Source organism: Temnothorax longispinosus, chromosome 6 (assembly GCF_030848805.1).
Source record: "Temnothorax longispinosus isolate EJ_2023e chromosome 6, Tlon_JGU_v1, whole genome shotgun sequence".
Lineage (NCBI taxonomy): Eukaryota > Metazoa > Arthropoda > Insecta > Hymenoptera > Formicidae > Temnothorax > Temnothorax longispinosus.
Window position 1 is genome coordinate 7,294,576 of NC_092363.1, and position 25,095 is coordinate 7,319,670.

Sequence of the window (25,095 nt, forward strand, 5' to 3'; positions counted from 1 at the left end):
ACTATTAAGCAAGAGACACATCCTTTTACCGGACTTTCTCGTAAGCCCGTAGTTCAGCAACGATTCCTTATTTTCTCTCAGTTGGGGCCAAGAATTTGATCGAAGAATGAATACATCGAGCTGGCGACAAGAATTACTCGCGCGAGATTCATATCCCTCGTTTCTTCTCGATCGGAGAATACCTGTTCGACGACTGTGCGACATTCATTGTCGAGAGAAATGCAGAAAATTTGGAAAACTCATTGCAATCGAGAGGGAGAGAGGGAAAAGATCGTGGAGGGGAGAGAGATTACAGGCGCCTCGCGTGTTGCCGATAAAATATGTACGAATCATTCCAACACGTTCCAATCTTCAACTTGCTCTTGCTGGTGCTTGACTGCTTGCTATAGTTTTGCTGGAGAGTTGTTACATTTTTCCCGCGGACGAACTGAAGAGTCACGATTGATAACATCACCTTGGCGTCGATATAAGCGTGTAAATGCCACGCGGTGTCCTCTGATAGGCCGCCGGATCTATCCGCAGAAGCTCCTGAGAACTTGAGAAGTTGATCGCTCGACATCACTCGACATGCTCTCGCACAGTTTGCTCGTTAACACTGGGAATATACTCTCCCTGAGCGAGGCGAGGCTAAAAGCCAGTCAGAATTCCACGGATGAGGTCAGTTGATAGCAGACAGCAGTTGCGTAACGCTACGCTCTTCGTAGCACCGCGTGGAGCGTACGCATCGTCGTCGCGCGACGTGTCAATCTATTTACTGTTCTTGAGAGGCTGAGGTTATGTCGCGCACCCTTATCGAACGTGCGTCTCTCACTCGTCGATCTGTTTCAGTTGATCGAGACCCTGAAGATCGTTCTGAACGATGAAAGAAGCAAGGGGAACGACACGACAATTGTACGTATACCGGTTTTCGGGGCGATCCGGGAGTGCTTCTCTGGAGCGGTTGATAAATTTTTCTGTCGATTACAATTGCAGATCAATGGAAAGAGGGACACGAGTCTACAGGACGTGGATAGAAAAGACTTGAAGGTCACGGTAAAAGTATTTATCTCGTCACCTGATGTCGACTCGTTGAAGGAAGCGTTGGACCAAGGTGAGTCAGCCGCGTCGTGATATATATTTCTCTCCCGTATTTCTCAATGCGTTTTACTTACATTTCACAGCACTCGAAGCGCTATGTACGGGCACCATAGAGTCCTTAGTGATAGCTTACAAAAGCGCCGAAGGTCCTGAAGATATATTGTCATCCCTGAAAAAGATATGGTCCGTGGTTGAAGAATATGTAAAAGCTGATAAATTGTCCAGCGTTGGATTGAGCGACATTAATACAAACACTTTCATCGAATTGTTCCAATGGGCTGACGTAAGAATAAGTTTACCACTCGAATCGATTCCTTTTCGATATATTCTCGTCCACGTTTCATTACGACGTTTTTGCTCCGCGTTACAGGTGAAACCAAACATTGTACAGATCAATCTAGCCACGTGCTGCGTGGTGCCCCCCGTCCTGCAGGAATTCACTAAAGAAAACGACATTCAACTGTTGACGCACAGCGATCCCAGTCGTGAGTATTTTTCGATCGAAACAATTGCAACTGCGAGCGTAAAACGTTCGTTCTATTTTCCGGCATCTTGTTTTATAGAAATTCTCCCTCAAGAAGTGTTGGAGAAAATATTTGGCTCTACCGCCTATTTGCACTGGCTGATAAGATACCAAATTCACCTCAAATGCCGTGGAATTTTATCGTCGAAAGGATACTTACTGCGCATTAATAAGTCAAATGTTAAACCTTAACGTTATAGTAGCACCTCTAAAGATTATTTCTATTTGTTGCAATACGAATTAACGGAATTAATATGCAGTATGTTTTATACTAAACATATTAACACGGAAAGCTTGATACTTAATTTTTGTGATCATGAGCATTTTGGATCCTTGTATATAATTATTATACATAAGCTTTTACAGTACAACATTGTGTTTTACTTATCTATTAGCTCTGAATTTTTGTATAAATTTTTATAGTATGACGTAGACATGCATTTTTCTCTTAATCGTTACATTAGGTGATTAACTATTGTAAGCTATTTGAGAAATAAATCATTGCATTTTCTTGAGAGAAATAGAAGTGTAACCATTGAATATTATTTTCAGGATCCCGGTATTTTATCCTAAATTAGAAGAAAATTCTTTTATACATGTCACGCCATTGCCTCGATATTTATCTCTCTCCACGTGCGGACCATGCGAGATAGTTTTATCGTCCTCGAGCGGCTCGCAGCCCTTGCTAGCGGTAGCCGATCGGGAGTCCGGCGAACGGTGGTGACACCGAAGGAGATCCTTCCTTTTGTGCACATATGCGTGTACGTGTATGCGTGTCCCCAACGTCGTCGTCGTCGTCGTCGTCGTCGTCGTCGTCGGTCGGCCCCGATATATGCGCTTCGTTTTTTCCCTTTGCCACTACCGCCTTGCGCTGCTTGCCTTCTCGGATCTTTCCCTTTTACCCGCTCGTTCTGCTATTCCGCTCCTCTCGTCCCGTGCCCCGCTCTCCGGGGGCCTCTTTTGCGTTAAGCCGCCACCGCGTGGCACACACATTGCGGGGACGACAACGAAGCGAAGGGACGGGACCTACGGAGGACCGCAAGGATAACGTAAACGCCGCCTCGCTCTCCTTCTCTCTCCCTTTCTCTCTTTCCGTCCCGTCGACGGTGGATTTCAGCGAGTGAAATGCGAGGAGAGAGAAGAAAACCCTCTCGAATTTCAAAAGCAACAATAAAATCGACGTTAATGTCGAAATATCGTTTGCGATATTTGATGAACGACCATTTCTACTTTTTTTTTACAGTACAGAAGATGAGTACCGGATATACTCGAAGAGATGCACTCGTGAGACGAACGGTGACATCGCGGGTGTACAAAATGCGATTAAGTACGGGGGAGGGGCGCCGAAGGGCGAGTCTCGTGACTCGTGAGTGCCTATTTAGCGAGATCCGCCACTGCCTTCTTCGCTCCCTCTTTCGTCCTTGTCGCGCGAGCCCTTCGCCGACGCACGGCACACCGCGTTCGTCATCCCACCCTTTTCGCCCCCTCGTTCCGCACGCTCAACGGCGGCTCCTTCCTTCCGTCTTTTTCTCTCCTCTCTCTCTCTCTCTCTCTCTCTCTCTCTTTCTCGGATACGCACGCACACGTAAGCGCGTGTATATATTCGCTCTCTTTCTCATCCTCACAGCCGCTGCTGCGTCGAGAAGCGGGGTATGCGAAGCCCGCGATACTATGTTATGCCTGCGGATCGCGGGTCTGACATACTTTGTATGTTAATGCCACATAATGTCGGTTTTGTTCCTCTTTTCAGCGTTTATTTGCTCGACTCTCCTCCGATCCGATCGCTTTTGTCGCGAACGGTGTGCGCGTACCCCCCGTGCCGCGTTTCCCCTGCCTCCTCCCCGATATCAGGAGGTCTGAGGTCTCGTCCGATCCCGGGAGAAGAGACTTTTAAGAGTGACGATGTCTCGAACGGCGAGATCCCCATTTGGAAGAAATTGCACGAAAAAGGAAACTACCATTTCGAAAAACGTATTTTTTTTCCCTATTAAACGCAGGTCGAACGTAGGCTTCGTCCCCCGAGATCCATCGTACCCTTTTCACTCAACGACGAGTTCCTGTCGAGTGTGGATACGCGATGCCACGTTGACGGATGACGCAACCGCGATCGTGTGGCGGGCAAAATGCGCCTCGGAGGAAAATGAGGGTGGGACACGCGGGGACCAGGAGGGTATCGCCGAAGGAAGGGACGAGGAACGACGAGAGGAGAAAAGCGAGGTCGTTTGTCGCTGTTATCGGACCTGCCTATCCCGTTAATACGCGAGGAAAGAGTCAGAAAGATATACGAACGAGAGAGAGTCGAGGAAATATCGAAAACAAATTATCAGCGGAACACACGTCGTGAAGCTAAGTATGTATCGATGGTAAATTAACGTTGGCACACAAGGCCCCGCGGCGCAAGGAATAAACAAGCGGTAATTAATGAAGCCGTTGAGAGGTGTCCGCAGGATATGATTAACGAGACGACGTGACGTAACATAAGTTACGTGTGGCATCGCGGAACGGCGGGTTAGAAGAGACGGAAGAGAGGAAGAAAAAGAGAGAAAGGGATCGAACGCGAGGAGAGGATCGGCAGAGCGGCAACGGCGACTCGGCAGTAGCAAGAGTAAACGCAAAAGAAAGCACCCTCGCTCGGCCCCGCGCGATGCAAAGACGGGATATAAATAAGCGGCTGTCGTTTGCGGAAGCAGAAAACGGGCAAAAGGACAGAAATAAAGAAGAAGTCGAGGAAGAAAGGGAGCTAGCGACGGAGAAAGGAATAAATAAGTCGGGACGAGGGAGGGAGGGAGGCGAACACGGAGGAAGGAAGGAGAAGGAAAGAGGAGAGTCGTCGGCAGCACCACGGCATCGGGCCCCGGCTCCCGGCTCTCAAGTCCCTTGTCGCTTTGCTCGACCAACGTCCCGATCTACTACTTTCGCGGTATACGATACGTCCCCTCGCATTGGAGAGCTTTTATTTCCGCCGTGTGCACCGCAGGGCCTGATGGCAGGTGTACCCGCGCGTCTCGTTATCCGAGGAGCCACTTCTTTCGTAGGGTACGGATTTTAGAGGCGCGTTGAACTCGTCGAGAGCGAGGTAAACGCGCGGATAACAATTATCTAATTGGAGATAAACGGATAAATTTATCCCGATGCTCCAAATTAAATTCATACAATTTTTTTCGCGGCAGAATATAGTTAAACGAGTTACGAGGGGGCACGAAGCCTCGCGGTTTCCGCTTAGTCTCAGACTGATTAATTATCTTTAATTTAATTGGACATTTCAGGGTGATTTTAGTCGGAAACGGATCCACTCCCAAGATCCACGGAATCCGAAGACAGAAAGAAAAAAAAGCGTTGAAACTGCTAAGGACAGGACACCCTGTATAGGTGCATACGCGCATATACGTGCGGTGGCTGCGAGCAGGACCGTGCGGAACGGAGCCAGAGCCAGAGAGCAGAGCGGAATCGAGAAGGAGAAAACGGAACACAGAGCGGAGAAGCGCGAGCTGACTGCGGCAGGGGCGCAGCATGTTTATTGGCGCATCTCTCAGTCTTAAATCTTTATGTTGTCTCCGCGACGGGGTCCGGAGCGGCCGTCCCCCTCGGTCCCATCGGCGGGCCCCGCCGCGCCGCGCCGCGTCGGAGAAGGACGGAGAACTCGAGAAGGGCACCGGCTCTCCCCGGAAAGGGACGGGAGAAGGAGCGAAACTCGGGAGAACGAGAGAAAGAGGTATATTACAGATAGAGAGAAAGAGAGGCGTTCGCCGGGGTACACGGGGAGAGATATATCTTCCCAGGGAGAGTTGCGGTCGCGAAATCGAGTCAAGAGAGTCGGACAAACCGACGACCGTATAGGCGCGCATCCACCGCATTACGCACACAGAAGCCGCGATTTTAACGTGCCTCGAGAAACGGCCGCGTGTCGCCCGGTCGCGCCGAGCCGAGGGGGAAAATAGGCCCCCGGCCCCGGGCCCCGTCGTCGATCCTAACATAAGAGAACGTACGGAGATAGACGAGGAATGAGGAATTATTAACGGCCATGTTAGATCGCGAAGAGGCGCGGAAAATGCGAGGAGAAGGGTCCGACGTGAAGTCGCTCCGATAAATCACGTCGTTCGATTATCGTTATCTGGAGAATCGACGCGGTCGCGTTCATTTTTTTCGCATTTGGGGAAATTAGGTAAATTAGGTGCTTTCCATTTACATAAATACTCAGATAGGTTCTCACTTGTGACGTCGTTCTATCCAGTCTATCCTTTTTGGGAATTAATGAATAATAAAGACAGAATGACATCACAAAGTGAGAATTATGTGAGTTTCGATGTAAATGGAAAGCAACTAATATCTCAAGAGGTATTTAAGAGAACTTTCAACGTTGCCCAATAATTTCCGGACTCTATTTAAAGAAACGGAAAGAAAGAGAGAAGAGATTGTGCGCACGATTCTATTCTCGCGGTTTTTCCGAAAAGCACGTGTCTTGAACGCAGCCGCGCGACGATCGAGATGTCGCTGCGCCCTTTGATCACGTCCGTCCGTCAGTCAGTCCGTCAGTCGAACGATCGCGCTCGCGCCTTGTACTCGTCTACCGAAAACGAGAAACGAGATCATCGGGATGCTCGAAACCGACGTCTCGTCGTTGACTTTTGCAAACGTGAACATCATACCCGACGTAACGTCGACGCGACGCGGCGAGCGACGGTAGGAGGACGGTAGGAGGAACGCACGATCGGCGGCGTTATCAGCAACGACGGTGAGTTTAATAGCCCTGCCTGCGCGTATCGTTTATCGCGATTGCGTCGCGTTTAGTTAATTGAACGGCGATCGGCCGACGCAACTATCGTTCGCCGAGCGATCGCGGCTACGCGGAAAGCGTAGATCGATGCGGCAAATCGAGAAGGTTTCCTCTCGAGATCATGTTTGCCGTGTTCTCTCGGATCGTCGCGTGGCCGCGCGGCAAATTCGTAATGGCGATACATTTGCGGTCATGAATTTAATTTGATTAATTTGCGAGAGGTGGCGCCACCGAACACGCGCGTGGGCGCCCGGAGTAGTCTCGGTTTGAGAAATTGGGCTCGTGTATGGTTAGGTTAGGTTAGGTTAACTTCGATGAACGGCTGCGTAATTTCTATCGCGTCCAGTTTCAAATGCATCGTCCAAAGTATTCGATCTGACAAAAAGGTTCGAGAGATAAAACATTGTAATTAATATAAAGAGGAGTTATATCGATTATTAATACTATTATTATTATTATTATTATTATACCACGGGAAGTAAGCCGAGAAGTGGTTTCTATATTTATTTAATTAGGTAATTGCGAAAGAATCCAAATATTTTTGTAATAATGCTTATTAAGAAGAAATTAAATTACTATGCTCCTGAAGCGTATAGCAATCTCGAATCTTAACAGTCAGCACCCTCGCAACGTATTCATCTTATCTTTAATCTCATTTTATTTTTCAGATTTGCTAATACTACCGGAAAGCCTCGGATAATTCTCGCGCCTCGGAAACGTGCGAAACAGTCAGTGAAACGACGCTGTATCGGGGACGTCTCATGAGAGGTACCGTACCAAATACAATTTCATTCGCGAGAGGAGAGAGAGAAGGAGAGAGAAATGGGAGCTTAGCATTCCGCCGAAAGTTTTCCGCAGGAATTCTCGGGATATTCCCGAGATCCCGGCAGAGAGAGAGCTCGCGATGGCCGATCGGTCCCCGACGATCCCTAAGTGAAATATCATCGGCAATCATTCACGCGAGATGCTTATCGCGCGGCCAACGTGATCCCTGACCCCGCCGAACTCGGGAGCAGTTTTATATGCGGGCCCCCGCGGCGCGTGAATAAGCCGCGGCGTGGGTGCCGGCTGTGCTTGCACGTGGAGGAGTGTCGTTCGGTTCGGATCCTGCGAGGCAGGATCGCGCGACTGGAATGTAAAACGCGGCTTCTCTCTCTCTCTCTCTCTCTCTCTCTCTCTCTCTTTCTCTTTCGAACATCAGCGCGGCCTGCGAGGATCGACGCTTGGTATCGCGGAAAAGTATTCGCGGACGACGCGATGTTCCGCACGCAGGAGACGCAGAGGCGATAAATAAGAGCTTCGGCATTTCGCGCGTTTGCTCTCGCGCGAGCGATAGTGAGACACGACTTCCGATATTCGAGTATCTATCTTATCTACTGGCCGCGTCGCGTCGGTCGATGCAACGCGGAATGCGCACCGTTGGACAATATAAAAATAAATAAGAATATGAAAATACGCGCTCGCGTGCGAGCTGCGATAATCCGAGGTATGTCGGGGGACCTCCCGTGTTAACGTTTCGGCTCCCCGGCTGCGTTGTTGTTTCTCCACAATAGAGACTGACTGAATCGGGTCCGACGCGATGAGGAAAACACGGTGAAAAACCTCGTATTGTTCGTACTTAATTTCGATGTTTACGCGCTTTTTTTCAAGCCACCCTGTCGCTCATGAATAGAAGTCGAATCAGCGGCGAGACGCGCGCGCGCGCGCACGCCTCGGTTTCGAAAGATGTTAATTAGGCTTTTACGGTACACGGCCAATTCCAATCTACATTGTGTGTACGAGGTGAATTCTCTCGCGGTAAGGAAATCGCGCAATACTTTTTAGGCCCCCCGGTACACGCGTTGCGAAAAAGTGAAATGTGTTGTACCATTGCGTTTCCATTGTTGTGTCACGGGGAGGCGTAAAACGGGGCAAGGTTGCATTCGCGATTGTTCGGAAAAAGTCCCACATGTAAGTTCAAGTCAGTCCCGAATCCTTCGTTATCGTACTCCCTTGTATTTTACACGGTTCGTCTATTATATTTTTATACGTGTACTAATCGATTAATTTTTGTCGATCAATTTTCAAAAAGAAAGCTGTACGATTCTATATAATATTAATTCAATTAGGCAAGTATTACAAAATATATTTATAACGGATGAAGTAACGTGGAGTATAATAAAGCCCACGATGTTGATTCAGAACACTCGACGCGTTAAATCGGTAACGACGACTTTCTACGACGATCACAAAATATCCTGAAATTCGCAATAACATTGCGACAGCGTGAATGAAGACGTTGCGATGGTAAACGAGCGGACGATTACGAGAGAGCGAGAAAGAAAAGGAGAGGAGACGAGAGGACAGAGTACGGGTGCGGATTTCTCATTGTGAAAATCTCAGGGATGCCTGACCTCCGGTGACTGCCCGCTTTAATTACGTTTGTCATTTCGTCGACCGGTGTCTCATTATAAAGAAAGTTCGAGGCATAACTCAGCACTTGTTGCGAACTTAGGTGGCCTCTTTCTAGTAACGGCACTAACCAGCCCAACCAAACGACCACAGCAGCAACCAAGCAAGCAACCAACCAACCCAACCGACCGACCGACTAGCCAGTCATGAGCCCCCTTTTACCTTACGTATAGCCCTCCGCGTGCCTCTCTTCGCATCGCCGCTCTAGATCTTCGGATAAGAGCGAACACCATTTTAGCGGTTCCTTACACACCAGACATCCGTTCCCTTCCTATACATATATACGGCGGCCCTCGGGAGAGCACGGTCGCATTTTTCTCCGCGCGAATGTGTCAAGCGACTCGCGGGAGGGAAGGGCGCGAAGGAAGGGGATGATAGGCGGAGGGGCCAGGGAAATGAAAGAACTGAGAATTCGGAAAACGGTAAAAAATTCAAAAAAAAAAAGGCACCCGTCGGCCGAAACCTTCTCCGATCCCACGTACGGATGTCGAGATTCGTACGCGTGAGAGCGGACGAAGCGGAAAACGGGATAGCGTACCGTTTTGCGCGCGCGATAAGGGTTTCGTTGTTCCCCCCCGTTCGTTGTTCCTGCAGCAGGAGCGGCGTTACGTCGGCACGTTTGTTTGTCGTTCCGCTGGACCAGCGCTACCGTTTTCGATTAATCTCCCCTTATCTCAGTGACCGCATCTCGGCGGCTTGTAGAAATGCTGTTAAATACCGTCCCGTCGGGGGAGAATTTTAGTGGTTAAAGAATCGTGAGGCGTGTTATCGATAACGCTTAATCAGCAATGTATATCGATTTCCGTTTAAACCGATTGCTGCAAGCAATCTTGAAATCAATTGTCTGTTACGTCTGAGATAAAACGTCGCCCCGAGTTTTTGTCTCGGCATTTCAGAAGCGGATGTCGCTTATCTATGAGGACTTGGCGCGCTGTATCCCGTAACGTTACTTCGTCCGCGAGATACCTAATCGCGCATGCTTCATATTCAGGTTAATTTCGCATTTAATTGCAGATTTATCTGTTTACGAGACCTATCCGTTGTACAGTTAGCGAGGAGCGATAATCAATCTCACTCCGCGAACGGTGAGAAGATCCACTTCAGAGTGTAGTGAGATCCGTCATTTCATAAAATTACCCGCGCCGCAAAGTGGAGAAATCATATTTATAATTATGGCAGCGTAAGAAATAACTGACGCGCCGTAAAGCTGGCAACTATAATTATAGCGCAGGAAATTGTGTGTGCATTTATTATGAGGCATAACACACTCAAATATGATAAGTAAACAAATAATTATGCCACAGGTTCGGATAATCCACCAGTCGTCAAATCGCTCAGCGGATAATCGAGGTTTTTCGTGTAGAGAGACATCACGTAGTATAAAATATCAATATATTCGTAATAAGGTCCTCGTATCGCAACAGACATCAATTTCGGCATCGAGTCACGATCGCGCGGCGGCTTTTCGTCGCGGCGTTTTCCCGAGTGACTTGGAGTGACTCGCGTGCATGTAGCTCGATTGCGATTTGCGTATGAATCCCGTCAGCTCGGCATTCGATCGCACATAAAATCTAGCTTTGCATGCTGATAAGGGGCCCCGCGCGCACCTGTGTGTGCGTCACACCAGGGGCCGCCCAGGCGTATACGTACGCGCACGCATAAAAGAGACCCCGCCGCCGCCATATTACACCTCTCTCTCTCTCCCACCCCTCGTTTCCGACCCCTCCCCCGTCCCCCTCTCACGCTCTTTTTTTTCTCTCTCTCTCCGTCTTTCTCTCCTCTAAGCGTGTACGCGCGCACGCAGATCCCGCGTGTCGATGTGGGTACGGTTATTAGCCCAGAAAGCAAGGCCCCTGCTTCCGGTGTAGGCACTTCAGTTCGAGAGTTTCTTAACCCCTTCTTACACGACTCTTGCTCGGCCTGGCCTGGCCTAAGACTCTGCCCCGGCTTGGCCTGTTGTCGGTTGCGGGTGGTAGGTAGGTAGGTAGGTACCGTAGAGGTACGGCAGCTAGATTATACAGGGTGTTCCGCGACGTACGCGACGAGTTTCACTCGCGAACCATTCGCGCGGTCTGAGGAGCGCGATTCTCTCAACAAAAATCCATTCGATGATTCTCGGAGTTACGGACGGTCGGACTGATCGAACATTTCCTTTCGCGAAACAAGTTTCGGCAAGACGTCAACAGATTCATTTTAGATACTACGGATGCTATTTTCACAGAGATACTTAATGTTGAAAAATTAAAAGATCGCGATAACCGTTCAATTGAATCTTCGCGGAAAAAATGCCGGTCTTAAGATTCGCAGAAACCATAAATGAAATATACGTCTTTCAATGAGGTACATCGCGTGTGCAAACACCCTGTATAGGTAAGTACCGGCGTGCACATGCCGGGGTAGATTCACCAATGGCGAACCCGTCATTTTTCCCGCGACGAGTTGGACCCGACCTGTCTCACCAGGAGCGCGCCTCGTAGATTTCGAGGGACACCGAACGATGCGCACGATTCCGTGCACGCGATCTCTCGGCTATCGTACAGTAGCGAGCATTACATTAATTTATGGACTCGAAACGAAGGCTTTACAAGCTCGATCGAAAGCGAGATGCCGGACAGCGTAAAAAATAACGAGCGTTAATGATTAGTACTGTCGAACGAATTAGTACGGCAAAGTCATCTACAGATTCATTTGTTCGGGATTAAATTTAAGCATCGATCGGACAGTTCGATAATACAAAAAACAAAATTGAATAGGAGTAATTTCTGGTTAAAACTGGATTTTGCGGTACCTCGAGGACAACGCAATTCGCGAGCAGTCGAGAGGCGTTCGCGGTCTTTCGAAAGTGATGACCCCGCGAGCGGTAAAGGTGCGTGCATGCTGCTTCCTCCTCGGAAAGCATTTTATACGTATGGAACAACACTAATGCGATGGAGATTAGCTTACCTGGGTTCCCATGAACTATTTTTGAGCTTAATCGTTGCGCTGATCTGCTGTTATACGCCGTACATACACACGCGGCTGCGTTGTAACAGATAATTACTCCTCGTGGCGGAGGATAGACGTTCCTGGATCGCTAATGAGGCCCCCTTTGGAATATTATCGATGCGTACGGTAGCGTGCTCCGTACGCATCGTCGTTCTTCCTCCCGCCGATGAATTTTCTGTTTTTTTTTTTTTCCAACTCCGTCGTCAGAAATAATCAAGAAATTTGTATCTTTTTAGGATGAAGGATAAAATGTTACTTTTCCGTGAGTTCGGAGTCGTTCGAACACCTTTCGCGAGGAAAAAATCTTATTGCTTAATACTTTTGTTCAATACCTGTCACTTAATTATCAGTTCATTATTCGGGAAATTTGACGACTGAAATATTCATGATCGAAGAGAATCGTTCCTCCCGTTCGCTTCCGTCGAGCCGTTCGTCACTCGCGAACGCGTATCGTCTGGGTCACAGGTGAGAGATTAAAGAGTCGTTCTCGACCTCTCCTTATTCTCTATTTCTCTCTCCAGTTGAGAGCTCACGTGGAAACGGGCTCGTATTTGCACGCAACCGTAATGGTCGTCATCGATTAAGGTGCGTTGATATAATTCGCGATTCTCGATTTGATCAAACGGCTCGAGTTATCGCTCTCAAGTGAATTTATATAAAAATCTTAACACGAATGGACAAAATTAATTATTTGCAACAGAATCAAGGAAAATGCACGCACACACAGTACATGATCGTGGTACGTGGGTATTTCTTCTTCTTTTTTTTTTTCATAGCGTGGCTCAGATAATGGACTCGCTAAAATCGTATGGCAAAAAGCTGTTGCAACGTCGGAAGTGGCAATGCCCGGCAAGCGTACGGTTCTCAAAGGGTTAATTGGGCATAGTAACTCTTCAGGTGACCAAGCTCCATGGGAGTGTGACGGAAAGAACCCGGTTTCGTGAGCGGAATTAAACACAGCACCCATGTCTCTACTTATAACGCCTTACAGACGAGCGTTTTCTCTCATTCACCTTACGACAGCAAAGTATAGAGTGACCTTGCGCATCGATGTTTCGTTACACCTTGCCGACAACAAATCTATCACCGCGTAATAGGCGTGTCTGCGCCTCTGTGTGTATGTACGCATCACACGCGTTCATCGTAGATTTATTATCACTGTTTTCCACTATTACTATTAAAAATGTAAATAAAAAAGATTTTATTCAACTTTTCGATAAGTATCTCTACGAGAAAATGATTAATTGGGAGATGCGCGTTACGAGCTCTTTTGTTTATATCTGTTTAAGCGATTTATGCGGGATAACGCTTTATAGTCGTATATAGCGACTTATTTGTATAAGAATGTACTGTGTGCGTGTGTCCTCATATATATGGTCGTTTAAAACCGATGGCACCGATTGTACTCGGAACTCGAGCCTTCATTATACGCCGTCTCCAATCACGTGTGACAAATTATTCCCGCGTCACTTCCTTTAGTGCGCCGACGAGATTTCCACGGGGTACGACCTGGAAGACCGTCTGGCAGCCATGCCCAATTCTATATACGCATGGACATTTGAGACAGTAATGAAATGACAATTATAATTAATCGGTTCTGATCTCGGTTCTGATTCATCGAAGCTCGAAGTCATAAATAAAAAAAACTTGAAAACTCATTATGCAGCTGATTTTTTAACTGGAATTACACTTGATTTCGCACGCCTAATTTCGGAATGTTTAAAAGTTAACGTCTTCCCGCGAAGTTTTCGCTACACAGAAGTGTTCTCCAATTTCTCACGGTGTCGGAGGACTGACGGTACGTTCCGTAATAAGTTTAACGGGTATCCCTGATAGCGCGTGTTCCGTCGAATTTTCGATGTATATCGTATATATCGCGACACGATTCAATGCGTTTCACGGTTCGATGAAACGTCGAACGACGTCGCGCAAATGTTCTCGCCACGCAGCGCGGCGGTGTCAGATCGGAATATAGGATATATATAGAGAGAGAGGAAAAAAGGAAAGAAAAAAAAAGGTATCATCCTTGCGTGTCGGAGCCGCGTAGCAGAGCCGCGGCTGAGGTCGAGGAGCAGCGCGGCGCGGCCGAGGCACACACGAGGCGGCGTGCATAAGTCAGCACTCAGGATATTTCGTCATTTCCTGCTTCTCACGCGATACAATCTAAATTAACTATGTTCGCTTGGCTAGGCCTCCTCCCTCGCACGGAGAGGCTCGCATCTCTCAAGAAAATTTCTTATTTCCTAGCGAGGAGAGCCCGCCACCGCGCTGCCGTCGCCGCTACCGCCACCGCCACCGCCACCGTCGCCGTCGCCGTGCAGGGAACGCGAGGGGACGTCGAGCGGCGTCGAGAGGACGAAGACGAGAAGGATGAAGAGCCGCGCCGCACCGGGGCTTTCACAACGTTCCCGTTTTGCACCGCCAAGTAAGTTGCCGGTCGCATTCTCCGCGGCTCGTACTAGGAAAATCGGCCTTTAATGTCCTCGCGACCGGAAGAAAGAATACGCGTCGGCCCGTTGCATCGGAAAAACGAGATGCTCGCGGAAAGAGTCGCGGAATCTCCAAGTTTTGAGAGGGGAAGCGCCGTAACGAGGCATGTAAATATATGAAACCGATTTCTATACAACAAAGAATATATCGAAAGATCTTCAATATCGAGATATATAAAAAAAAAAAACGTTTCTCTCGTCGCGCAGCACGAGGAAAAAAAGATCCACGGAAAGAAAAGTCGAAGCGGGCTTACGTTCACACACACGGACTGGTTGCCAACTCGACTGTGACTTTTGCGAATTCCACGGGATTCTAATTTGTGCCTATCCTCGGGGAGAGGCCGTTTTACGGCTCGAACGACGCAGTCGCGGAGGAAGTAGGGCGTAAAGTGCCTTGAACTTTGAACCGCGTGGCTCTTTTTTTTTTAAACGTCGCGAACGAGGAACTCCACGGGAAACGCCAGGTAGCCTGTCGGGGCCGCATAATTTAACGTTCTAGGCGTTATTAACAATATTAATCGTGAAATAGTGAAACTTGACAGGAACAATATATTTCTGTTTACTTCACTTCTGCTCGCGACGCGCGACGTCGCGTCGTAGCCGAGACTTTCTCACGATGTGATTAATCAAGCGAGATGTCATCGAGACCTCGCGATCCCGCCTATATTTATCTCCGGAAATCAAGATTGAGTTTTCTTCCGAGTTTTCCCGATTTTCCGGAAGAAACCGGAAATCCTTTGTTAAACCGAAGTTCTTTCACCACCGATGGCTTCAACTGATCGCGCAATTTGAGATCACGGGATTAAGAACGGCGAGAGCTCTCGCGGCGCGGCGGGTCCACGTGGCTTCTTCGATTCGGTGAACGTCTGACCAGTGATGGACCGCATCACTTGCCGGGTGGGCCTCTTGATACTTCCGCCTCGCATTCCCGGTATATCGCGATTAGACTTAATACGCGTTAAACACCATATGGGAAAGACTCTGGGAATCGGCGATTAAGAACCAACGACACGCGCGATGATCACGATCGGACGGGCATTTGCAATTTTGTAATTATACGATCGCACGATTAAATCGCGTTTTTCCTTGGAATCCGAGACACGGGCGTGCTGGCGAACATCAAAGAACGCGAACGGGCGAAAAGAAAGGAGTAGATGATATCGGCCACGAGTGTGTTAACTGCGGAAATGTTATGGCGTGGCGGAGAACACCACGCGGGTGGAGAAGGCGTAACTGACCATGGTGCAAATGCACGCGTTCGTAGAAAAACGGGGATTACCGGTGTTTTGCATGGAACGGTCGCGCGACGACGCTCCTTTTCCGTCCGAACGCGCAGCCCGCTATCGCTCACGTTATTTAAGGCGGCGACTAACAAACACGGACATTATTAGCGTCGCGCGTAATAGTATTAACTCTAATTCTCAGTTTTAAGCGAATTTGTCTCTGAATATTCGATATTAGTCTTATTAAACAAAGTTAAATACCCAGCGGGTCGTTTAACGTCGCGATTCTCATAAGTTCGCGAAGCGGGTCTCATGGAGTCCGATCGTAGCGCGGTGTCGCATGTACAATTGTACACGCGTGCACGCGCACGCACATACGCACATACGCGGGCAGGCGTACGCGGCGCGATCGGCCGTGCCGGTGGCGTTTCTAACAAATTAACGGCCGATATCTCCGTCGTTTACCCTGCTCCTTTGCCTTCTGGCTCCACCTCCCGGCTCCGAGCCGAGCGGGCCGGCCCGTGAGAGGAGCCGCGGCGAGGCCAACATCCCAGCGTGAGCGCGAGCGAGCGCGCGCGCGCGCGCACCCGAGCGCAAGCGGCGAGCGGCGAGTGTCTGCGCCCGCGCGGGAGAGAGATCATTTTTGCCACGTATTTGCAAACTGAATAATAAATACCGCGGAATATATACGCGAAAGAGCAGCGCGTTCCGCCTTCACGCAGCTCGCGCTCGGCGCGGATTGGTCGCGCCGGCCGCGAGGGGACGGCGATATCCATTCGCCGTCTCGCTCTCCTCCGCGCCGCTGGACCTACTTTGTACCCGCACACACGCGCGCGACCTCGATGCACGTGCACGGCGGAACTCGCGGGGAGGGGACACATCTGCACACCCCGCTGGCTGTGTGCGCTGGGTGTCTCTCTATCTCTCTGCCTCCCTTTCTTATCTCACTACTCTCTTTCTCGCTCTCTTTTCTCTCTCCGCTCCCGCCGAGGAGAGAAGTGGCGTTCGGCTCGAGCGAGTCCGTCTCCCTTGGTCCGCTTTTGCGGCTCTCTCTTCTTTGGTCTCTCCTCTCTGGTCTTTCTCTATTTTCCTTCGTCGCTTTTTTTTCTCTATTTTTATTTCTTATTTTGAATATTTCTTCTACTGTTTTGCTACGTTTAATCTTATATCTATATCGGTTTTTGCATCCCAATTTAATTACACTTTTTATTTTTATACTATGCTACTAAGGAAGTTCCTTGCCAAAGTATGATAAATTTTTCTTTCTTTTTTTCTTTTCCTTTCGCATATTTGATCTCAATATCTATTGTATCTAATTTGTAATTTATATCTATTGTACGTTTCTCTTTACTCCGCTCTTCTCTTCGGAATACAACAAAATTATCCTTCTCTCTCTATCTGTTTCTCCCTTTTGGCCCTCATGTATCCAAAAGCGTACGCGCCCGCATGAACGCCCGAATACATATTCGTTCTGCGGCTTTGTTGTGTACTACCAATCGGAATCGGTCCTCCTTACTATTACATTCGTACATATACGAGCTACTGGCTTTTTATAATCTAAATCCATCGTCATTTGGCGCAGCGAAAAAAAAACACGTTGTCGACGTCTCGCAGCACATATTTGGAGGTTTCAGAAATTTAATGAGATTATTGATGACAGCACCCGAATGCATATATCAACATACGTAGTCGATCTTTATTAATCATAAATATGCTCGAATTTTTTCGATTCAACTTGTAAAAATAATATTTCAAAATTATCATTTGCGAGGAGGATTCTCGCAAAAAGAGAGAGAGAGAGAGAGAGAGAATGTGTATGTGTGTACATGTTTGACGAGAGAAAAAAAGTGGATTAACAATAAAAATTTAATAATAAAAATGAAAAATTTCAAATTGGAAATGCAAATTGCGAATTTGTCGTTTTCTAATCGAAATAGCGCGAGAGCGAAAGAAAATAATCGGCATTGAGGGGGCAATATCATTGATGGGACTGATAATAAGAAGCAACACGAAATATTGTATCAACGATAATACGCGAGGGTTCCCGTCACGGCCGCAGAGACTTCATTTCGTTTTAGGGATTGTTCAGCCGAATAGCATAAATATTTATGCACATACGCAAGCATTACGCGCTTGCCAGCGCATTAACGAGCACAATGCACTTATATCGTTTCATATATACATACCGGCCGCTCAGGTGAGTGACGGCCGCCCGAGCGTGATGTTCTTCTCAGTTTATTTTACGGTTCCTTACGGTTGTCGCTTTCTTCCGTTTATCGTCGCTTCTGTTCCACCTCTACTTTCATACACCTTCTGAAGACGTAATAATACATATACAGGGTGTCCGGTGAAAGGCGGGACATGACCAACGAAGATATCACTCAAGACGAGAATGAACGAAGAATAGTAGGATAGATTCTTCAGATTCATGCATGGAAAGTTTGGACTGTATTTTTTATCTATGTCTATACTCGCCTCTTCTCCGCGATCTTCGTGCATCTGTTTTTAGGTCGAAACAGACGATCTCCGACGATGCGCTAAATTATACGCGCGAGGGATTAGCGCAAGAAAAACTTTTTCGGATGTTGCGTTTCAGTTTGCGCCATCGTGACTCGAGACAGCTACGTCATCAAGATCGGTATCGATCATATTATCGAAAGAGCAGCCAGTAGGCACGCAAGAGCGAGTTAACGCGGTATCGCCCCGTATCCTCTCCCGACTTGCTTTATAATCTTTTAAATATTCAGTTTGTACGCTCGGTTTTACATTCACCACAGCGTATCGGCCGCTACGCTGCGCGAACTCGCGCGAAAATGATTATCAGTCAGATCGCAGATCGCGATTGACTTTTCTCGGAAGGAGGAAGAATCATCCTTAAATTAAGCTTGGCAATCCATTTAGGAGTAACTCACGAAAGAGAGCGAGAGAACAAAACTGAAGACTATGCTTTCTGCGGTTGCAAAGGGTTCGTGTTAAGTGTCCACGATTATCGGAAGTGACTCTCGGCTAATATTTTTCGACCGTTGAGCTATCACATTACTTCCCTTCGTAGGAAATTCGATCCTACCTAATGCTCGCTGCAAGAAAGAATTCCATACGCGCGCAAAAGGAAACGCGCTTGTTTACGTTAATTTGCGACGCATGATTTTGCGCGCGCGGAATAATTAACGCGCGCGTTCCCCTTCCTCCCCTCGTCATACACGCTTACTTTTCACGGGATAAAGTTCGACGTAACGAAGCGTCCGACGTTAACGAAGCGTTAAAGCGAGGCAGGTGGGTTGCATTAATGCAACACCGGGAGGAATATAAAACGTGTAATCGCGAAAAGGTCGCATTAATAGTAATAATAACAGGATAAAAATATGCGCAATTTTTCTCTCGCGGGAACAACGCGGAGCCGCTCTCGCACGTAGTTTATATTTAGACTCGCGCTTAGAGCGAATTTATAGTCATTGCTATCGGGATCCTTTATGCACCGTCCCTTGGCGATATTGCGGTGTGCCTACACTCCTCTAACACTCTAGGCCGACGGTTCTCAAACCTTTTTTTGCTCGCGGCGCGCTATTGTCCGGCCACGAAGGGACTCGCGGCGGCACACGCTCCGTCCGAAAGACGGATTACCCTCGCGAAACAGCTCGCTGGTGCTGCTTCTTACTTTTTCGTTTACACTTTCAGGCGGATGACGGAGGGAAATTTTTTAAGAAAATTAAATGCAGATTCTTATCTTTTTAGCTTGCGTTGACGATCACAAGGCTCAAATTGCTCACGTGACGCACCTTTGAGAGTCACTGCGCCAGACGTTAGAGAAAGAGAGAGTACACCGTGTGCGTCTATAATCTCTCGGCTTTTTTTTCACGCGCGTGTGATGACACCCACGTGGTCTCGCCGCGGCTCCGCTCCATGCGCTCGCGCTCGCGCCAGCGATTCGCATGGAGCCACCAGCCGATATCTATATGGTCGCAACCTTTCTCCTCTCATGTGCTAATCAATCTGCGTGGCTTCCTACGCATTTCGATTACGTAAACGCGGCATTGTGAGCCCCAGCGCGAAAATTTAAAAACGCGAAATCAGGAATCCGCGCCTCGCATTCCGCGAACCGCGCCGCGCTCGCCCGGCCCCCGCGTGCGAATCGGCCTCCGTCTTCGCCGATATATCTCATATATTCCAATGACATTTGCGGATACATTCAGCCCCGCGAGGATCGACTGTCGAAACGCGCAATAGATCGTGCACTTTACATTACACGCGCGAAATTATTAGCACGCTCGACCGGAGGCGGTACGAATCGTCGGTTGGAAAGCGATTAAATTCAATCCAATATCTAATCTCCAGAGGGCATATAATTAATTAGAGGCGCGCTTGACATGTATATAAAAAAGATAATCGTTGAGCATTTCTGTCGTTTTCGATAAGCTTTTCGTTTCTTTTTAGCATCCCACTTAAAGGATATCCTCAAAATTCGTCGCCGGAGGCACCGCCTACCTCCGCTTAAATACGCCTCCGCATCTTCCATTTTTTTTTTCTCTTCTTCGCGGAACTCACATCCATTTTTCGTTCCACCGCGCGCGGAACTTTCGCGGCGATGGCGACGACGGCGAAGAAGATGCACGCCGCCAATGCACGGGCGGATCCGCGCGATCCTGCGTGGCGCTCGCGCGGTGCCTCGAGGGGGGCACTCGCGTTCGCTTACTCGCGCGGGGCACCTTCTCCCGCCAGGTACACCCGTGCCCACCAACACGCATGATTGTCTCTATACCTGCACGTTCACGAGTACGCATACATACGCGTCGTACATAAACAGCGCGCGCATACATATGCACACGTACATACATACACGTGCCACACACGCGGAGACTCGCTTCCTCCTTGTACGCTCGACCGGCCGCAACACCACCGCCGCCACTGGCCACCGATGCTCGTGGTGGTGTTCGCCGTTCCCGCACCACACCGCTCCTCGTTGCGCCGGGCCCCGATCCGGCCCGAGTAGCAAGTCACCTCCGCTCACCTCGGCGGAGCGCGCGCGCCCGACTTCAGTCCGCGCTCGGCCCGAGTCGTCGTGCAGCACGGAACGGAACGCGCAGGAGGCAAGCAGGCGAGGCAAGGCAGGCAAGGCAGGCAGGCAAGCGGATGGGCCGGCTGCTGTCGCGCGCGGCCCGAGACGACGACACGCGTGTACGCGTTGCCGTTGCTGCCGCCAGCAGAATAGCAGATCCGCGTGCGCGTGTACACGCAACTGACACGTGACATACGGAAATTGCCGCGCGCGCGGCGCGGTGCCGAAACGTCTGTTATTAAACTTACAGTAGTGAGATCGAGATCGGGATATCGGATACCCGGAGCGACGTCGACGAGGATAGAGACCGAGGACGCGGAAGATCCGCGCGGTGAGTGCCTCTGGGCTCTGCAGGGATTCCTGCGCAGGAACCGAGCGCGGTATTATGTCACACTCCCACGCGAGCGGCGACGGCCGCCGCCGCTGCCGTTCCTGCCTCCGTCGCTGCTGCCGCTGCCGCTGCTGCTGTGAGGCCCAACATCCTCGTCGTTTGACATTTTCGCGGGCATGCAACGCCTGATGGATCGCACACGCGCGCAGTCCCATTGTGAATGTTACGCTCGTTTCGTCCTACCTTAAAGTGTGTTCGGTTCATCGACGCATCGAGATTTTTCCGCGAGACGTTATTTTTTTTTCACGGGTGCTATCCCGAGAGCGCCGTTTCGCAATTTCGACAGTGACACCTCCGCTCTCTCGCGATCCGCTCGGCGATCGTCGGAGATTCGCGGCGCGATTAAACGCGGCCCACGTTCGACTCCTTTCCGGTGTTTCTCCCGCCGTCGGCACGAGGAAAAACGTTCCCGGATCGTTTGCGCTTCACCGGACGACGCGCCGTCCAACGGCCCTCCTCGTGGGAGGAGGCGACAAAGGTAAACGAGAGAGAAAAGCCATTTGGCGCGCGAGCATGCGTTTTCCACGAGCGAAACCCGATCTGCTCGGTGTCACGTATCGTCGGTGTGGCACGCGATACGACGACGACGATTCCGCTCCGACTCCGCTCCGATTCCGCTCGACTCCGCCGCGCCGCGCCGCGCCGTATCGGCTCGGCTCGGCTCGGCGGATCGATCGTGACGCCGGGGTATGAAATCGGTAATGAGCTGTAAATCTCCACGGCGAGAGTACATCGGACCGCGTGTGCGGGTGAGTCACACGTCACGGATACCGACGATACCCGCCGACACACACAATACACACGTACATACACACATCGTACACGCGAAAGACACGTACACATATAATATACGTAGACGGCACCTTCCTTCGGCGTATTCTTTTCCCTTCGGTAGAAAATCGAAGGAAAGGATAATAAGCGAGAAATACACTCTCTCTTACCCGCCGGCCGGTTCCGTGGTTGGCCGCGCGCGCGTGGGCGTAAACGAGAGAGAAAGAGAGAAAAACGGTCGGGAAAGAAGGCGAGCGAGAGGCAGACGCGAAGCGCGCGTAGAGGCGATTTTCTGAAAAAGAAAAAAAAATCGACGGTGAAACCTTCGTTAACGTTCGGTTTAGACTCACGTACTCACGTGCCGTCCATCGCCCGCGGGAGATAATCCCGTTTCGATCGGATCGATTCGACCCGAGAGGATCGTCAATGCGCGGCGAAAGCGGCGTAAGAGACGTCGACGCGAAAAGATCATCGACGTCGACGGACTATCGGGTCGCCTCCATCGGAAACGTTAATCGTTCGATCCGTCGAGAGAAGGCAACGGGAATAATTTATTTCGACACCGATAATTTAACGATTAGATTAGCGACCGATGATTTGCGACCGGGCTTTCCCGGCGAAAGAGGCGCGCGCGCGCGCGCGAAAATACCGGACGCCCGCGAATCGCTGACGAGGCAGAATCGTTCTCGCGAATGACTCCTGAAAATCCGCGAAGGAATCGACGCCACGCGATCGATGCGCGGCTTCGCCTTACCGCGACTCGGAGAGGCGCGGATCAGAGAGATAGGCGACGCCGCCGCAATTATGCGTGTAATAATAGTTGACTTTGCTTGACGCCTGCAGGAATTCGACCATTACCGCTAAATCCGTGTCCGAAGAGCGCAAAGCTATTAATTCGACGAATCATTCCCCGATGATATAACAATATTAAAATAACACTGTAGGATGTAACAGATGTAACAGAGAAAAGAAAATAGCAGAAGAAAATCTCGCATGATAATTTCGCAGTCTCGGTTATTGAGGATCAAATACGTCACTTCTGATAAGCGCCACGGATTCGTCCACAAGCAGATTTTTTTCCTCGTGCGTTCGACAAACCTATGATGACGACGATGTTTTACATACGGAGTCGCTGCAATTCGCGACGTTAACTCGCGGGCAATTTCGATCTCTAATAACTCTGGTCCGATTAAACTCAGACCGATCGACCGCATTGTCAGTTCGGTATATCAAACTCTTCGCTGGACTCTCATTAGCGAGAAAGAAGATTCTGAAGTCTCGTCCGTACGAGCCTATACTTCCACAGCTCACGCCGCGCTACGTCGAATCACGCGAAATGCCGCGATTGCGAGACGCGACGTTAGAAAGCACACGGTAATATTGATTTATACACCGTTTATTTATCGAGAGATAATCCACGCGTCTCCGCGCGCGCGACAAGCCCTTTCGCGCGATAATCGCGCGCGCGTCCGTCGCGGTTACGCACGTCACGCGCCTGCCTCCACGCGTACAAGTCTACACGCAATTCGGAGATGCGTATCGCAGAGAGAAAGAGAGACGCAGGTGGAAGGAAGGAGGCGGGATGAGGGATGAAACAAGCACCGTAGAAACTAATAATTTAGCGACTTCTTGACGCGGCATCGTCGTCGTCGAATCGTTACGCGCGCATTCCTCCTCGCTTTCATGTCATCGGCATCCTCGCGGCCAGCCGATGCGACGAGCGAACATCGCGTGTTGTATCGATCTGGCATTATGATCATTATTGCGTTACGCGTCTCGCCTTTGTCTCTCCATGTGTGTAACGCGTGTACATGTTGCGTATGCGTGCACACACGTGTGCGTGTGTGCGCGCGCGGCTGAGAGAGTATCGCGGATTGAGACCTCCGTCAGTGGCATGTACGTATATACGCGTATACCATCGCGCGACTTTACGATTTCGTCGCGTACATGTACGCGGTCGCGTATAGATCCCCGTCGGCGAACGCGTCGCGCATTGTGCCGTTCAACCCGCACCGTGTATTTGAACGGATGGATTATTTTTGTTATTGTTCTTTCTCATTTCTCTGTTGGTCGTTCTCTCGCGCGAAGTTACAATCGTCACGCGCGCGCGCGCGCGCGCTCGCGTATAAAAAGTACGGATCACGATACGTTACGAATTCTTAATTCTTTCGAGGGATAGCTCTCCGCGGGTGAGTCTCGGATTACGTTTTGTCGGAAGGCGTGGCGAAACCGTTTAATGTGCGCGTCGACCGCGAGTCGGTCATCGCAATCGAGCGTGGTCCGCGAACGTAATGAGCCCGCGCGCGGGTATCGGGTTTCCTAGGTTTCGGTGTTGAGACGTCTCGCGCGTATATAACGTTCCGCGCTTAATTGCCACCTCCGCGAAGGGAAACGCGGGCGTTTTACCGTTCGCGCGGGCCCGGTAATTTACTGTCGATCGGTCCGCTTAAACAACGATATCACGGCGGTTAACCGGCGTGATTAACGTCCGTCCGTTTAAACGGCTCGAACTTACGGCGTCCCAGTCCAGTAGTCGACGATTAATTTCTCTCGAGAGAATTGTAAAACCACAAAGTTATATATTTCTCTCGCTTCTTCGTACGCGTGCTTTTGTTTATGTTTGTTTAACATTTGTCGCGCTAGAGAGTCGAGTTCATCAACGGTAAATTAGAGAACAAGCGCGCCGTTCCGCATCAGGGGATCCAGTTAGCGTTGAGTATCTATTGGGTATTTACAAGTTATATATCGTGAACCCTCTTGAGAATACACGTATTTGTCCGTGTCGGTTGAGAGTCGGTTATCGCCGGTGATTTCGCTAATGTAAAATGTTATACGACGTTTATCAATCATTATTCTTTTTTTTTTTTTAATTGATTTTGATAAGAATACTTGGGGGACGTAAATTGCTGGTTAAAATATAAAAAAAAACATTCATTTAACAAGAAATTATTGTTCAGGCGACGTCCGTTAATCCTTGCATATTGTGCATTGGAATTTTCTAATCGTATCTTGATTGTATCTCGATTTTTCATCTTTTCGCGATTAAGCGTCTTGCACGACCTCCTGGATCCTTCGTCGATCTTCCGACCCACGCCCGAATTCTTGCCGTTCATTTCCTCGATCACGAGCGAGAAAAGAATGCGATTTGACGATCGTTTTCGTGCGACCGTAACTCACGCGCGAGTGATTATAGTCATTTCATAGATATGCCTTTGCACGATACTTATTAACGCTCAATCGCCGAGGCACGAATAGAAGTCGATCGCTATCCGTCCGATCCAGATGCCGATCGTTATCCGACACGGCTTTTCGAGCCCTCCGTTTATGTGAGCCCCTCTCCTTAATCCGCTCGCGGGTT

General features: G+C 49.4%; 2 protein-coding genes across 10 annotated transcripts in view; both read left to right on the plus strand.

The window, feature by feature from the left end:
* Window positions 1-164: 164 nt before the first annotated feature.
* Window positions 165-2,136, plus strand: Gclm (Glutamate-cysteine ligase modifier subunit). Of its 2 annotated transcripts, XM_071780813.1 has the most exons (6): window positions 183-657; window positions 829-891; window positions 973-1,090; window positions 1,161-1,360; window positions 1,448-1,562; window positions 1,641-2,133. In XM_071780813.1, the coding sequence occupies exons 1-6, from the start codon at window positions 568-570 to the stop codon at window positions 1,790-1,792; spliced, it is 738 nt and encodes a 245-aa protein (XP_071636914.1). In that variant the 5' UTR covers window positions 183-567; the 3' UTR covers window positions 1,793-2,133. The 2 variants fall into 2 exon arrangements, with proteins under 2 accessions (XP_071636913.1, XP_071636914.1); XM_071780812.1 differs by having other exon boundaries at window positions 165-657; window positions 1,448-2,136.
* Window positions 2,137-4,362: 2,226 nt separating this feature from the next.
* LOC139814502 (uncharacterized) overlaps window positions 4,363-25,095 on the plus strand; it is a 44,957-nt gene continuing 24,224 nt past the window's right edge. For 2 of the 8 annotated variants that reach the window (XM_071780796.1, XM_071780800.1), the window contains exon 1: window positions 20,517-21,444. Coding sequence is in view for 5 of the 8 variants with exons in the window: in XM_071780792.1 (XP_071636893.1) it covers window positions 7,136-7,142; window positions 14,058-14,235 (185 nt within the window). In the remaining 3 variants the exon portion in view is untranslated. The other 6 variants (XM_071780792.1, XM_071780799.1, XM_071780794.1 and 3 more) reach the window with 6 other exon arrangements.